Raw genomic sequence first — 14,890 nt, 5'->3', positions numbered from 1 at the left:
TAATTTCAGGACAAATGGTAACAAAAAAAATGTTTTTTTCAAAAGACAGAACTGCACCAAGAATATAATATAATGTAACATGGTCAGAATCAAAAGAGAAATAATGTAACATAGTCAGAATCAAGAGGCAAAACATTAAAATCTATTAAGGACTTCAAACTTCGAAGGGCAGTGGAAGATTAAAAAGAAAATGAGCAAATCGAATAACCTTCTATACCACGGCCAGATTTTGTAACTTTAACACCATGGCGGTTATGACCATGATGAAAAACTGCACTTCAAGAGATGACTTAAAACAAGACTAACAAACAGCATTTTCTTATAAATGAGAATTCTGAAGTGAGTCATGTCATCCAAAATGACAGAATTCTTGAATTGTCAAAATTAAAACAACAAGCAAAGAACAGTTTCAACCAAGCAAAGGACCAATAGGTTTGGTCATTTGTATATCTCAAGTACACACAGTCAAGAATTACATAAGAAACAACAATCTCTTACATTAAGTGCTTTCTCCTTGACATGAAAAAATATTTTATTGGGGATCACTTACATTTTTTCTTGGAAGACAAGACCATCTTGAGTTGCGGCTGGGTCCAGATCCCAACCTCGACACCCTACAAATGGAACCCTTATCGGCATTTGACCAGCCTACTCATGCCCACTCCATCTTCTTCATAATCATAATCATCAAGTATTTCCGCAGTCTCATACTGATGTCTCACTTCAAAAGGCTTTGCTATGTTCCAATTCAATGACCAATTCCTGTATCTTTCAAATTCAAATTCTATCTTATTTCATAAATGAGGGAGTGAAAAATGTTAATCTAGGAAATGAGGTGTATACATAGTAAGGTTTTACATGAGTCAATTGTCAACATTTATATAAATGTATATCATGTTGAATCATCTGGACCTGTAACTCTTGTAGGACTCATAGGGGTGAAAGATGGTTTTCATCATGTATGATTTTACATAATATTAAAAAAAATTATATGAAAATGTTAGTGAATTATTTAGAATTGATGACCAATAAATTGTTTAGAATTATTTAAAAACTATCAGGAAGATTTGGATAATCACATTTGGCTCCATACAACTAATGACCAATAAATTGTTTAAAGTTTTAGTATAAATGAGATTTTTAGTAATAATATTAATTATAACTTGAAAATGAGAACACAACCAAGGGAAGACTAAAATAATAGTAACTAGTGTTGATATTGTTGTAATGTATTCAAAGGAGATGTTGATCCTCTCATATTTGGGTGAAAATTTGATGGAATAACCATAAAAATAGCCAAAATTTCAAAAATGACTTATGCACAATAATTTTTTTTTAAAAAAAAATGACCTTTTGGGCTTATGAAATTACCCCTTTACCTTTATTTACGCAAATTGATTTCCCCTTCTTCTCTCTTCTTCGTCACCACAAACTGCAGATTCATTTGGAGTCGCAAACTTTCTCGTCTTGACGACATCTTCATCATTCCCGACTTCTTCAATGCATCCATTATTCATGTGAGTTTGTGTTTTTTCGTCGTTTTCCTCATTCCTATTTCTGAGTATTAATTGTTTTAGAGTTGAGAATAGTTTGTATGAATGGTTTTAGGGTGAAGAATAGTTTGTATGAATGATTTTAGTGTGTGAATGGTTTTTAGGGTGTGAATGGTTTGAAATAGGTATATTCTGTATATTATGTTGATGCAAACTGTTTATAGGGTGTGAACTAAGTATATTACGTTGACGTAAACTGCACTTTGCGTTGATGCAAATTGTTTATAGGGTGTGAATGGTTTCTAAGATTTGAAATAGGTATGCTATGTATATTTCGTTATGAAAATTCCATTTTTCTTGACGCAAATTACACTGTGTTTTAATTAATCTAACAAACTATTTCTTTATAGATGCCGTCAACCAAAACCATTAATGAGAAGTTTCATGGCCGTGTTTAATGAAAATCTACCGGCACCAGTTTGACAAAGATAAATGAGAGGTTTATTCACTTTGATATTTTGGATAGAGCTTTGTAGACTCAATTCCAATATTTATTCAAAACCTCGACCGTATTGTTCTCAGGACAATACTCCATCAGATGTTAATTAGGAAAAGCAGCTCAAATTCGAAGGAGATAAAATTCTTAGTCAATGGTGAGGAGGTCTGCTGGGGCATGAAGGAATATGTTTTGGTGACAGACCTCAACTTTGACAGATTTCATGTGGTGAAAAACAAGGACGTTGAAGAATGTCCACCATTGGTCCGCAAATATTTTGGGGGTAAAATAATGGTTAAAGTGACAGAGGTTGATGAAAATTTCTCCAATAGAGGAAGCATGTGATGCTCATATACCTGATTTACCAGTATCTCTTCGTAGTTGATAATATGAGGATCGTAAGTATGGAAATCTTCCACATGGTGGAACACATTGAGACGTTGAAAGAAGAAGGCAGATGATGAGTTGAAGAAGAAGACAGAGGATGAGTTGGAGAAGAAAAAGGCAGAGGAGGAGTTGAAGAAGAAGGAGAATGAGTTGGAGAAGAAGAAGTCGGATGAGGAGTTGAAGAAGATTGCGGATGAGGAGTTGGAGAATAAGAAAAGGCGGAGGAGTTGAAGAAAGATGATGAGATTGGAGGACGTCTCCATGTCCTCCACCATGCGGAAGATTTTCATACTTACGATTCTCCTATTATCAGCTGCGAAGAGATACTGGTAAATCAGGTATATGAGCCCCATCTTTCATGCATCCTCCTTATCAGAGCATTGGAGGAAACTTAAATCAACCTCTGTTACTCTAACCATCATTTACCCCCAAAATATTTGTGGACCAAGGGTGGACAATCTTCAACAATTTGTCAAAGTTGAGGCCTGTCACCAAGACATAATCTTTAATGTCCCAACATACCTCCTCACTATTGACTAGAAACCTTATCTCCTTCGAATTTGAGCTGCTTTTTTTTATTAGCATATGATAGAGTATTGTACTGAAAACAATACGGTCGAAACTTTAAATAGATACTGGAATTGAGTCTGCAAAACCCTATCCAAAAGATCAAGATGAGTAAACCTCTCATTTATCCTTGCTAAGCAAATCCTGGTGGATTTACATGAAACACGGCCAGTAAACTTCTCATTAATTGTTTTAGTTTGCGCCATCAGCAAAGAAAACAGTTTGTTAGATTAATGAAAACACAATGTAGTTTGCGTCAATGAAAAGTGCAGTTTGCGTCAACAAAAAGTGTATTTGCGTAACGAAATATACAAAATACACATATTTCACATCCTATAAATTATTCACCCCTAGAAACCATTCATAGAATATACCTAGAAATCATTCACCCCTAGAAACAATTTGCGTCAACGTAAAGTGCAGTTTGCGTCAACGCAAAGTGCAGTTTGCGTCAACGCAAAGTGCAGTTTGCGTCAACGCAAAGTGCAGTTTGCGTCAACGCAAAGTGCAGTTTGCGTCAACGTAATAAACAAAATATACCTATTTCACACTCTAGAAACAATTTCTGTCAACGTACTGTGACGTAATATACAGAATATACCTATTCAAACTATTCACACCCTAAAACCATTCATACAAACTATTTTTCATTCTAAAACATAAACCATTCATTCAAACTATTTTTCACCATAAATTCTTAAAACCATTCGTACTCAGCAATGAGAATGAGGAAAACGACGAAAAACACAAACTCATCTGAATAATGGATGCGTGGAAGACGTCGGGAATGATGAAAACGTCGTTGAGATTAGAGACTTTGCGACTCCAAATGAATCTGCAGTTTGCGTTGACGAATAAGAGAAAAATCTACAGTTTGCAGTTTGCTGTGATAGAGAAGAGAAGAAAGAAAATCAGTATAATGAAGAGAAGAGAAAAAGGTATTTTTGCAAAAAAAATAATAATTGGGTCTAGGTCATTTTTGGAATTTTTGCTATTTTTAGGATTATTTCATCCAATTTCCTTATCCAAGTAGAAGTTGAAAACACTCACATAAACAAAGGATACTCATATTGGAAATATGATTTGATATACTAAATATCATCATGGAAAACAATGTGTATAAAGTGGCAATATATAGATTAACCAAGAAAAAAATAAAACAACTTACTCGTTAGAATGTAACGCAAGAATGGTATTCTTCCTTGGAATTGAACGGCTGGGGGAAAACATGATCTAGATTGATGCCTTATGTGAGGATGAATATTCATGGATCTCTACAAGGAGTATTCAAATATCAATCACATGAGTAAATGAAAAGGATAGGAGATAGTTAAATCACATCGATCAAACCCTATTTGCTACAACTTACATATCAAATTACATTTTGTGATGTGGATCTTGATGATCGAAGTAAAGAATAAATTAGGGAAAGACATAAAATGTTTCATCTGATTGAAAAGGTGAATCAATAACTGATAAGAGTGAATCAACAAAACTTAAATGTATTGTAACTTACCGGATCTATGTCATACAATGATTATGATGAGTGTTGATCAAAATTGAAGGAGATATGGAGAATAATAGGTTGGAAGTGGAAGATGACCATAACCACAACAAGAGTCATAACCATGTAGGTGTCCCTCCAATATTTATTGAACATCTCATGCAAAAGTTTCGTCAAATCACTCATAAACACATCACTGCACAAGCTTCCTTTTACAAGATTGAGTTGAAGCTTCCTATTAATAAGATAGTCCACATGTTCGATTCCATCTGAAAGTGCTTTGAGTTGAAGCGGAAAATCATAGTTGTGAAGTGTCATGCTAGTTTCCTTAAATAAAAAAAAAAAGATAGCCAAGAACAACTTGCTTAAATGAGTATTTTGAATCTGGACATGTTACCATAATATGACATTAAGAATCTGATTACAAAGATACTTGGATTTTATACATGGTTATTGAACCATAATGCATAAAATTTGGACATAGAACAAGTATATACTTAAATTGTTTATATGGAGGAGACAAGAATAAAATCTAGACATGGATATTAAGATGCATTTATATGCTTGATTTTCAGATTTTATGGTTCAACAACTATACATTACTGTAAATTTCAGATTTTACGCAAAATTGCTAAACCATAATGCATCAACATAATATCCTGTAATCAAAGCATAGCCTGTAGTATTATCCGATATATCCAAAAATCCAAGGACAGTTTACTTGTCCCTAAGTTGGACTAATTTCATGGTTCACTGCAGCAACCAAAGACCAGATTGAGAATTAATCTATATATTTCATCTCCAATCATATGAAAATGAACACATGGTGACAAAAAAGTCATATATAGCATGCTTCAAAGGCACAAGTATGCACAGGTTCTAGAGTTAACGGATCATATGATCATAATACAATCATAATCTCTCTAATGTGTTTATTTTCTTATATATAATTTTTCAGCATACAAGTTTGAATTATACAATCCCAACTATTATAGAACTCATTTTCTAGCAATTTTAACGTCACAACGGTTTAACATCCTCAGTTAAGATTCTAAAGGAATTTTCATTATGTTTCTACAGGTTAGATTTGACTTCCATGTATATTGATTTATACTTATTAGTGTATGATGAGGCTCAACTCAATCCTCTTTGATAGTATTTAAGTAATTCTTGATCAAATCAGCATATTACAACAACATTGATTAGGCTTGAACTAAATAAAGGTGTAAAAAGTGCTTAGAGGTGACCCTAAATCTAGAGAATAATTATTAAATTTCAAAATCACAATCTAAAGTAGAAGAATTACAACCGTCTTGATTTTTATGTTCATCGATTCTATAACTAGATGAACATTATCATATAACCCACAGACTTGATTGAAAATCATATAGCTAAAAAAAGGCACATTTCTGCTATCATGTTACCCACTCAAGCAAAGGACCGATCAAGCATGAACCTCTCTAGTGCGTTTTCTTTATTGAAAATATTTTATTGGCATACAAGTTTGTTTATATAACAAAAATAACCAGCCAACTGTTTAACATAAATTCCTATTCTAAGGAATTTACATTATGTTTCTACAGCTTAGATTTGACTAAAACTTGATTGATTGTATTATAATTGTACGAGTATTGCACAATCCTACTTGATAGTAATAAAGTACTTTTTTTTAATCAAATCAGCACATTATAAAGACCATTCAATAGGCTTGAACTAAATAAGGTGCAAAATCTGTTTAGGTGATTAAACATAGAGAATAATCAATAAGTTTTGAAACCACAATCTCAGTTATACAAAAATTACAGCCATCTTTTTCTTTATATTTATCCAACATGATTATTCCTTTGAATTACCAGTCGATTGGCAGCATCCTTTTGTCTCCGCCTTTCTTTCTTCTGGCTTTGGCACTCTCCACACCAGTCTGGGAATTCCGTCTGATATTTGTACATTTGTCTGAAGACAGAACTGAAACAAGAATATAGAATAATGTCACATGGTCAGAATCAACAGGCAAAACATTAATAAAAGTATATGGACTTTAAACTTCACAGTCTGTGGAAGATATATAAAAAAAAGACTCAATTCACATAATTGATTAACCTTCTGCACCACACCAACAAATTGACCCTGTGGCCAGATTTTGTAACTTTAGCACCATGGCGGTTACGACCATGATGTAGAATCGCACGTCCAGGAACATGGACATAATCCATAATTTCCTGCAAAACAACATGATGACTTAAAAAAGAGAAACAAACAAATGCTTTCTTTATAATGATTAGAATTAAGTAATTATATCGACACCTCACCTCACGTTTAGCATTTGAGTCTATATGCTCATTACATCTAACACCACGGAAGTATAACTCTCCACCAGAAAAGTTTTTGCCCAAGCACACGTTCAGAGTAACTTCCGCATCATCCACATGGAATGCTAGAAAGAGTTCAGCATAAAATAAATTAATAACTAAGAAAAAAACATACAAGTATTCCAAGAAGAATGGAGTCATGTGAGGAAGAACAAACCTAGATCAGAATCCCTGTCTACTCCATACTCGACCACAAAACCGTGATGAGAATTCAGTGTGGTTCCACCCACTGCACTGAAAAATACTGCAAGAACTTTCTAGATCAGCCAACATGATAAAGAAGAAAAAAAATAGTATAAATGAATTAATTCAACATGAAATTAAAAATCTGTTATATAACCTGCCGATATAGGGCTTATGAAGTCCTCTACCATCTTGTTGAGCATGCTTTTCAGGCCAAAATCATCAAGCACCGCACCAAATTTATTTATCTTATTCGGCCGCATGATTTTGTTTTTTGTATGTTGAGCCCACCTTTCGAAGTTCTCTACCTAATCATCAATCATAAGAAAACATCATAGTTAAAACTACAATAAAGAGAATTGAAGTTAGTAGAAGAGATGACAATGATAAAGTCAGAAATTACCTCAGAGAGCAGCATTTGACAGAATGTTTGCTGAAACATGTCAAATACAAACACTCCTGATAATGGCTCGGCCATTATTTTCCGATAACTCTCTTCAGTATTGTCCTTCACTGCCTTGACAAAGTCTGGCACAAAGAAATCTTCTGCATTCATCGTGTATAATTCCTTGTGTAAAGGCTGCAAAGTTAATCTATTCTAGTCAGACTAAATACATAATCATTCTAACAGTGATAAAAGAAAAGGAAATGCCAAGTACCTCATACTGTGATTGGATGTTAAGATGATAATCTCTGAACGAGACCTGTAGATCATATTATACTCTTGTCACAAACTGTTGGACACAGAAATTATGATAGAAATCGCAGAAGGAAGACTTTCAAGTTTGGAAGGTATCAATTACAGTTTGATATAGATGGAAATGACAAAATTAAGAGTAGAAAACAGCCATTTTCAGACAAACAATAAGTCAGATGGTGGGTCATACAAAAAATCAAGCCTTTGGTTCAAGCATTGAAGAATTATTGAGTTTTATGTCAGATGGAATTGTTCTTGAAGATCTCAAATGAAATCTAACCAAAGCAGATCTACTGAACTATTATAAATAACAAGACATTACACTAGAAAAGCAAAAGAGAAAACATTTGGGTTATGAACTCACTGCAGCTGGGCTATCATCTGGTTTGTATCGTTTCAAAATGTTACTGATGTATTGAACTTTGAATTCCCGGGTTGCATTCAAAAGATCAGGATGCAGGTGTCTCTCCATGGCACTGAAAATCAAGGGACTGAATTCCAAATTTAAATCTTCATAATTATCAGGTGTGTGATCTGTGTTTGGACTCAGACAAAGAGGATGGGTTGAGTATGAAGGGAGTTCTTCCGACCCACTGATGCTGGGTCCAGCTTGAGTCTGATTTCTATCCACATTGTTTAGGATAGGCATAACTGTAAATTGAAGAAAGAAAGAGTTATTGAGAGGAAACAAACTGAAAGAAGAAAGAGCAAAATTGGGAAATATATTTTAGGACAGAAATAGGGTTGCACAGAAAACATTGTTGCAGGTGCTTTTATACTGTCTAAAAGTTCAGCCGCACAGAAAACATTATATGGGTCCAATATTACAGTACTAGGTCAAAAACCTATATTGATATTCAACCGTTGATTTCGAAAGTCAAAAACCTATGATCATATTCAACCGTTGATCTCGACAAAGAGAAGGTCAAAATCTTCACTGTTTATTTAAAATCATCAACAATTTTAAACAAGGTTTTTTTTTAAATAAGAGATTTTTTTTAATTAAATATATTAATTAAAATTATTACCATCAAATTACTCCTCTCATAAAATAAAATGTGTTACTTTATCTTTAAAAAATTAAATTTTAAATAAAAAAATATTATAATAATTTAACAAATTAAAAATACAAATAACTTATTTTTGATTGAACAATCTTTTTTTTTTTTTTATAAACTTCAAAAAAATCTATTTAAAACTATTTTTTTAGATAATACTTAATTTTTTTTAGATTAATTGATAAAACTTTAGTTCAGAGTGTTTAAACTAATTTTGTGATATAATATTATTAAGACAAATTATCTAGGTGACCCTCAAACTACTTTGATCGCTTATCTTTAGCCTTTAAAATTATTTTTTAAAACAAATTATCCCTTAAACCTTTTGAAAGGTTACTAATGACCCTCAAACTATCTATCAGAATGGGTCACCAAAGGCCTTTCTGTCAATTTTTCGTTACAACATAGCATCTTTAATTAAAATTCTCATTTTCAATCATCGTTCTCTTCAAAATAGATTTTACATCTTCTTTACGACCAACCGATCTACATAATATCGTATTTCTTCTTTTCCATAAATTTGCATCATTCATTATAAGGAGAAGCCCTAAGTTGCGAGAGAATAGTCTGTTAGAGAAACCCTAAGTTGTGATAAATGTTTGAGTTCTTGAGATCCGTGCGAGAGAAGGGTCTGCTAGAGGGGTAAAAGGAGATAGGAGATAAAGTTCATAGTATCAGAACAATGGCTTGGATGATTAGACCTAGAAATTGCGATTTTGGTTCCAATCGAGTGTACGTTAAGTACTTGTTATTGTATACCCACTTCTTAGTTTTCTTCCTTAAAATATATTACTTTTAAACATATTACTCCATGTATTAGCTATAGTTATCTCATTTGTACCTAATTTTTGCTATATATTTATCTTTATTAAAGAAAATAAACATATAAAGGGAAGAAAATAGTACATTTCTTATGTGATATAATAATGATTCTTCTAGTTAGGTAAAAGGTCATTTGACATGTTCATCATTTGTTCTGTTTTCATTTATTTTCTAGTTCAGGAGATGAAGTTGATATTAGTTATTACTATAGTAACTTATAGACAACTTCAGTTTTGTGCTGAAACTTTTTCAATTGGAAGTGCACTTAAACTTGAGACAACTTGTTTAAGTAATGCAGAGTTACTAGTTTATACTATACTTGATAAGATGTTTAACATTTTTTTCTAATTAAAACCCTCATTTTCTAATTATGCATTGATATCAAGTTTACAATATTCATATATTCTTCTAACTTTATACTATTTCATGTTGAGTTATGGAACCTACATTTATAATAAACTCTACATTGTTAATTAAAGTTTATTGGGTTTGTATTTAGTTTTGGGCTTGGCCTGACCAACAGTTATTTAGGTTTATTACCTGAATGTTTACCCTATAAATATGTGATTATTAAGGGTTTACACAAGTTAGACAGAATTCTAGAGATATAAAGTGTGAGGCAAAAAAAACTTTGTATTCCTTCTTTTTCATCATAGTGAAATCTGGTAGCGGCTGAAGTGAACGTAGCTCAATTTGAGTGAACCACTGCACTATAAATATGTGTCTTCTTGTGTTCTTCTTTCTTGCATTTTTTATAGATTGTTTCAAGTAGATCGGATTTGGGAGATACAAATCCTAACATTTCAATGTGCATATATTGGGTTATAGGTCTTGAGTCTAAATTGTTTAGAATTAAACTTTATCATGGATGAAGAAGAGATGGTCTATTATACGTTGGTGGTGATGTTGATTACATTGATTACTGTGATATTGATAGATTGTCTTTCCAAAAGATTAAGGCAATGGTTAAAGACCTAAAGTATGACAACAATAATATGTTATTCTCGTATGTGAAACCATGTGATCCTTTGAAATGTAACCCAAAGAACATTGTAAACGATGTTCATGTTATGATTATGTGTATGTGGGTAACATGAGCAGATTGATTGAAGTTTACTATTGGATTGAATTTGAACTGTCAACCAAACCAACTCTAGTTAGAAGAACGAAAAAGGGGCCAAAGTCGTACTGCAATAACTTCAATAAAAAGTTGCACAAGGGGTTTAAGTGGTACTATAACAACTTTAGTGAAATGAAGTGCACAAGGCTCAAAGTGTATTACATCAATTTCAGTAAGAAATAGTGCACAAGGCTCAAGGATATTGCAATAATTTCAGTAAGAAATAGTAAACAAGGCTCAAGTAGTACTCCACAAGAAGAAGTACACAAAAAAGATGAGAATTATTCATCACTATTTACCATCACGTCTTATACTCAATCAATGGTAAAGATATATGACCAACTTCATTACTAGGATTGTAGTTGGATCCTCCCGTTTGTGTGGTTTAGCTAGGTAGACCCAAGAAAGCAAGAAAAAAAGAACTAAATGAGAGAAAAAACTATGGAAAGAAGCTGAGGAGGTATGTGGTTATCCACTGTAAGAAGTGTGGAAACTCATGTCATAATGTTAAAACTTGCAAGATGTAAAGGGAGGAATGATGAGCATTAAAAGGCACAGAACCAATATGTAAGTAAATTTATTTGATTTGTTGAATGTATTCACATTATATGGTAGATCTTTTGTCTTTTTAACTACATTCTTTTTTTTAACTGCAGTGACTAGTCAAAAGAATAGGATGAAGCAAATGATGAGACATCAATATTTTAAGACTTAGAACATGAATATTATAAACTACAAGAGAAAATCTTGTCTTTTTTAACTACAGTGTTTGTCTTCTTAATTGCAGTATTACTGCTCTTTATGTTTTTAACTGTAGTTTTTTGCATTTTTAATTACAGTGTGTAAAAAATGATTATTGATGTTTTTAGTACTTTTTAATGAATATGATTAATCTAGCATTAATGTTGCAATTGTTTAATCACATTCACATATTTCATCTTATTTGACATTATTGTATAAAACAAAAATAAAATAAAATAGAAAGTTACAATTGTTTAAAACTCTATTGTAATCTATCAATATTTGTCAAAAAAAAAATATGGATAGATTGCCATAAAATAAATTATCTTCAAATTTGGTCATAAAACAAAATAAAAAATAGTCAAGATTGAATATGTTGATAGTTTTGGGGAGAAATAATTCAAAAGTTAAAAATCAACTATTAAAATAGTTAGAGGGTCAAAATAAACTATCATAATAGTTGGAGGCTTTTAGTTAGAAGGGTTATGTTTAACAAAAAAAAATGATAGAATGGTTATTGGTGACCCTTTCTGAAAGTTTGAGGGGCGATTTGTTTTCAAAAATAGTTTAAATGTTAAAAGTAAGCGATTGAAGTAATTTGAGAACCACCTAAGGGCATCTCCAAGGGAACGGCAAACGCAAATTCCCATTTTCTACTCCAACGGGCCAGCAAACGCAACGGAAAAATAAGAATATCCTCCCTCTCTAAACAAAAAAACGCATATATGCGTAGTTTTCGTTCATTCCGGCAATTTTTTTTTATAAATTTATAAATAAGTCCTTCAAATATATGAACTGTTTAATTTAAATATTAAACTTGTTTATATAAATTATTTGAAACACTTCATTGGTCTTTTAATTTTTAATTTTAAGATAAAAGTTGTAATATTTTTTAAATACATAATTAAATCATTAAATTGTATTATATTTGAAATTTTATTTATTTTTTATTTTTATGTTATATTTTATAACTTAAATTTTAATATAATATGTTTGTTTATTTAAATATATTATTGAATTATTTAGTTGTATATAAATTATTGATATATATATAATTAATTTTATTAAAAGAATGAAAAAAAATTAAGATTAAATATGTAATGTTGATAAATATATAGATAATATTAATAAAGTTAAAAAATTAGTGTAAGAAAAGAATATTTTAAGAATATTTTTTTGAGTTTGGAAATGAGTTTTTGGGTTGGAGATAAATTATAGTTTGATGTGATGTTTACTGCATTTTAAGTTTGAGAATGAGTTTGTGAGTTGGAGATGGTCTAAGTAATTTGTCATTATTATTATTATTAATTATATTTAAAAAGTATTAATTATTATATTTAAAAATTATTAATTATTCTTATAAATATAAAAATTATAATTATAATAAATATTAGTGATAATATTTAAATATTCAATAAAAATAAATAACTGCGCCATATTTGAAATAGTTTATAAATATTTATTATTTTTATTTATAATATTATTTTAGTTAGTCAATTTTAAATATAAAAAAACACAATTTTATTCGTTATGAAAATAATTATATTATTTTTTAAGACCAATTATTAAATAAATGATATATAATAATAAAAAAGTGAAACAAAAATATAATTTTCATTAGAAAGAGACTCAAGGATAAAAAAAAATAAGATAGAAGAGAAAAAAAAAAGAGAAACACGCATATTGGAGAAGACATTCTTTTAATGTGAAGATGGATCATGTGGCCCCATGTCTGCGTTATGATAGTGAGGAAATGGAGGAGGGTTGCTCGGGTATGACATGCCATTCTGCGGGAAATCAGATGGCAGAGGCTCCATGTTAGGATCAATGTTAGGAGGTTCAAACCCCATGTTAGGAGGCTGAAACTCCATGACCGGAGGAGGACATGTCATGCTGGGCGCCATGTAAGAGCCAAATCCCCCATGAGTTGGAGGCATGAAATCATCTTGGCTCCAAGCAAGTTGTTGGCTACCACCAACTCCACTCCCTTCAAAATCAAGTTGGGGAAGAGGAGGAGGGTTGAAAGAGGAGGAGTCCATCGTCCTCTTAACCTCCATCAAGTTCTGACCGATTACTCTAGCTAGCTCCTGTAAATCTTCGGTATTCAGGCTTGACATAGAATTTTGTGGATTCATCATTGATTGAAACATGATGTGCGTCATCTCGTTATGACGGATCTCTCTTTCACGTTTTCTTAGTTTCTCTTGTAATTTTTGAAGCCTTTGCCTCGTAAAGGTCTCTTGGGAGACCTTTCGTTTAACTTGATCAGCCTTCGGAAAACTCTGGTACTTCGTGATGAGTCTCCGTACTTCATCCATGGACGGCCAAACAAAAGGTTGGGGATCAAAGTCACTATAAATGAAGGTACACGCTTCAACGTCGCAGAGAGTGGTGATTTCATCTAGTTGCTTCACAACACTAAGTTTTCTTTTCTTGAATGAAGTTTTCCTCGCACTATTATTGAGAATGTAAGTAAGCTTAACTTTCTTTCTAGCCATGGTGTTTTTACAAACAATTGAATAAGACAACTTTTTTTTTTTCTGAATGTGGTGGAATTTGTTAATGGTTAGAACTCCTCTTATATAGATTTTTAGAAGATTTTTTTTAATAAAAATTAGTTTGAAAGACTCAATCTAAATATATTTTTTATTTTTTCAGATTTTGTATTAATGGTGGTAAAATTTACTACCATAAAAACTAGTTTCCTATATTATAAATAGTTGTAAATTGAATAAGTAATTTGGTTATAAAAAATCAACTTTTTCATTTAAAATAATTCTTCTTTTGTATAATTGTAATAATCCACAAATACAATATTTTTATTTTAAAATATTTAAATAAAATGGATTCCCTCACCACACAAACATAATTATAGAAAAAATAATTTTCCATATCATTTAGCATTTAAAACAAAATCTGTGTTTTATATTTGATTTAAGAAATATATATAAATGCATTAAAATTCTAAATAGATGTACTTTGAATGGATATTCCATCAAAATGATTTATTTTTAAATTTGAATTCAAATTTGTTTGTAATATTGAAGAATTATAGTATCACTTTATAACATTGTCATTTATGTTGTTTAACCAAAACTAATAAAATTAATTAATTCAAAATAATTAATGATAATATTTTCTAAATCTTAGAAAATATTTACTACCATAAAAAGTGATTCCTTTTATGATTAATATTTTTTAATTAAAATAAAAGAGTGCTCTATAGATAAGGAAAAATAATCTTTTATATATTTTATTGAATTTAACAAATAAGAGTCATTTATAGATAATTAATCAAAATATTCAATAATTCTAATATTTCTATATAAAATACTACCTTGTGTAAACACATAAATATAGTTTTAACTTATTTATTTTTAATAAATAAAAATCATGTTAATAAAATGATACTTTAAACAATCCTTGCTTCTCATAAATTAATAAGTATGTTTT

General features: G+C 30.9%; 2 protein-coding genes across 4 annotated transcripts; both read right to left on the bottom strand.

Annotated features, from left to right (window-relative positions):
* Positions 1-349: 349 nt before the first annotated feature.
* LOC124944531 (2-oxoglutarate and iron-dependent oxygenase domain-containing protein CP2-like) lies at positions 350-8,421 on the bottom strand. Of its 3 annotated transcripts, none has more exons than XM_047484807.1 (10): positions 8,061-8,421; positions 7,659-7,703; positions 7,403-7,579; positions 7,157-7,307; positions 6,974-7,060; positions 6,757-6,881; positions 6,548-6,666; positions 6,301-6,412; positions 4,112-4,774; positions 350-768 (listed from the first exon to the last, which is right to left on the bottom strand). In XM_047484807.1, the coding sequence occupies exons 1-9, from the start codon at positions 8,343-8,345 to the stop codon at positions 4,481-4,483; spliced, it is 1,395 nt and encodes a 464-aa protein (XP_047340763.1). In that variant the 5' UTR covers positions 8,346-8,421; the 3' UTR covers positions 350-768; positions 4,112-4,480. The 3 variants fall into 3 exon arrangements, with proteins under 3 accessions (XP_047340763.1, XP_047340762.1, XP_047340764.1); XM_047484806.1 differs by lacking the exon at positions 350-768 and adding an exon at positions 1,382-3,827; XM_047484808.1 differs by lacking the exon at positions 350-768 and adding an exon at positions 1,382-3,778.
* Positions 8,422-13,137: 4,716 nt separating this feature from the next.
* LOC124909821 (agamous-like MADS-box protein AGL80) lies at positions 13,138-13,935 on the bottom strand. Its single transcript, XM_047450455.1, has one exon. The coding sequence runs from the start codon at positions 13,933-13,935 to the stop codon at positions 13,138-13,140; it is 798 nt and encodes a 265-aa protein (XP_047306411.1).
* Between the last annotated feature and the right edge of the window lie 955 nt (positions 13,936-14,890).

Source organism: Impatiens glandulifera, chromosome 7 (genome assembly GCF_907164915.1).
Source record: "Impatiens glandulifera chromosome 7, dImpGla2.1, whole genome shotgun sequence".
Classification (NCBI taxonomy): Eukaryota; Viridiplantae; Streptophyta; class Magnoliopsida; order Ericales; family Balsaminaceae; genus Impatiens; species Impatiens glandulifera.
Note: the sequence above shows the minus strand (reverse complement) of the source record. Positions and strands in the feature narration are given on the sequence as shown.

Bases quoted from the DNA above. Each gene is read 5' to 3' on its own strand.
- LOC124944531 (XM_047484807.1), bottom strand. From the start codon at position 8,345: ATGCCTATCCTAAACAATGTGGATAGAAATCAGACTCAAGCTGGACCC. The intron at 7,061-7,156 runs GTTATATAACAG...AAGTTCTTGCAG, and splicing joins CATAAGCCCTATATCGGCAG to TATTTTTCAGTGCAGTGGGT. The intron at 6,667-6,756 runs GTGAGGTGTCGA...GTTGTTTTGCAG, and splicing joins ACTCAAATGCTAAACGTGAG to GAAATTATGGATTATGTCCA.
- LOC124909821 (XM_047450455.1), bottom strand. From the start codon at position 13,935: ATGGCTAGAAAGAAAGTTAAGCTTACTTACATTCTCAATAATAGTGCG.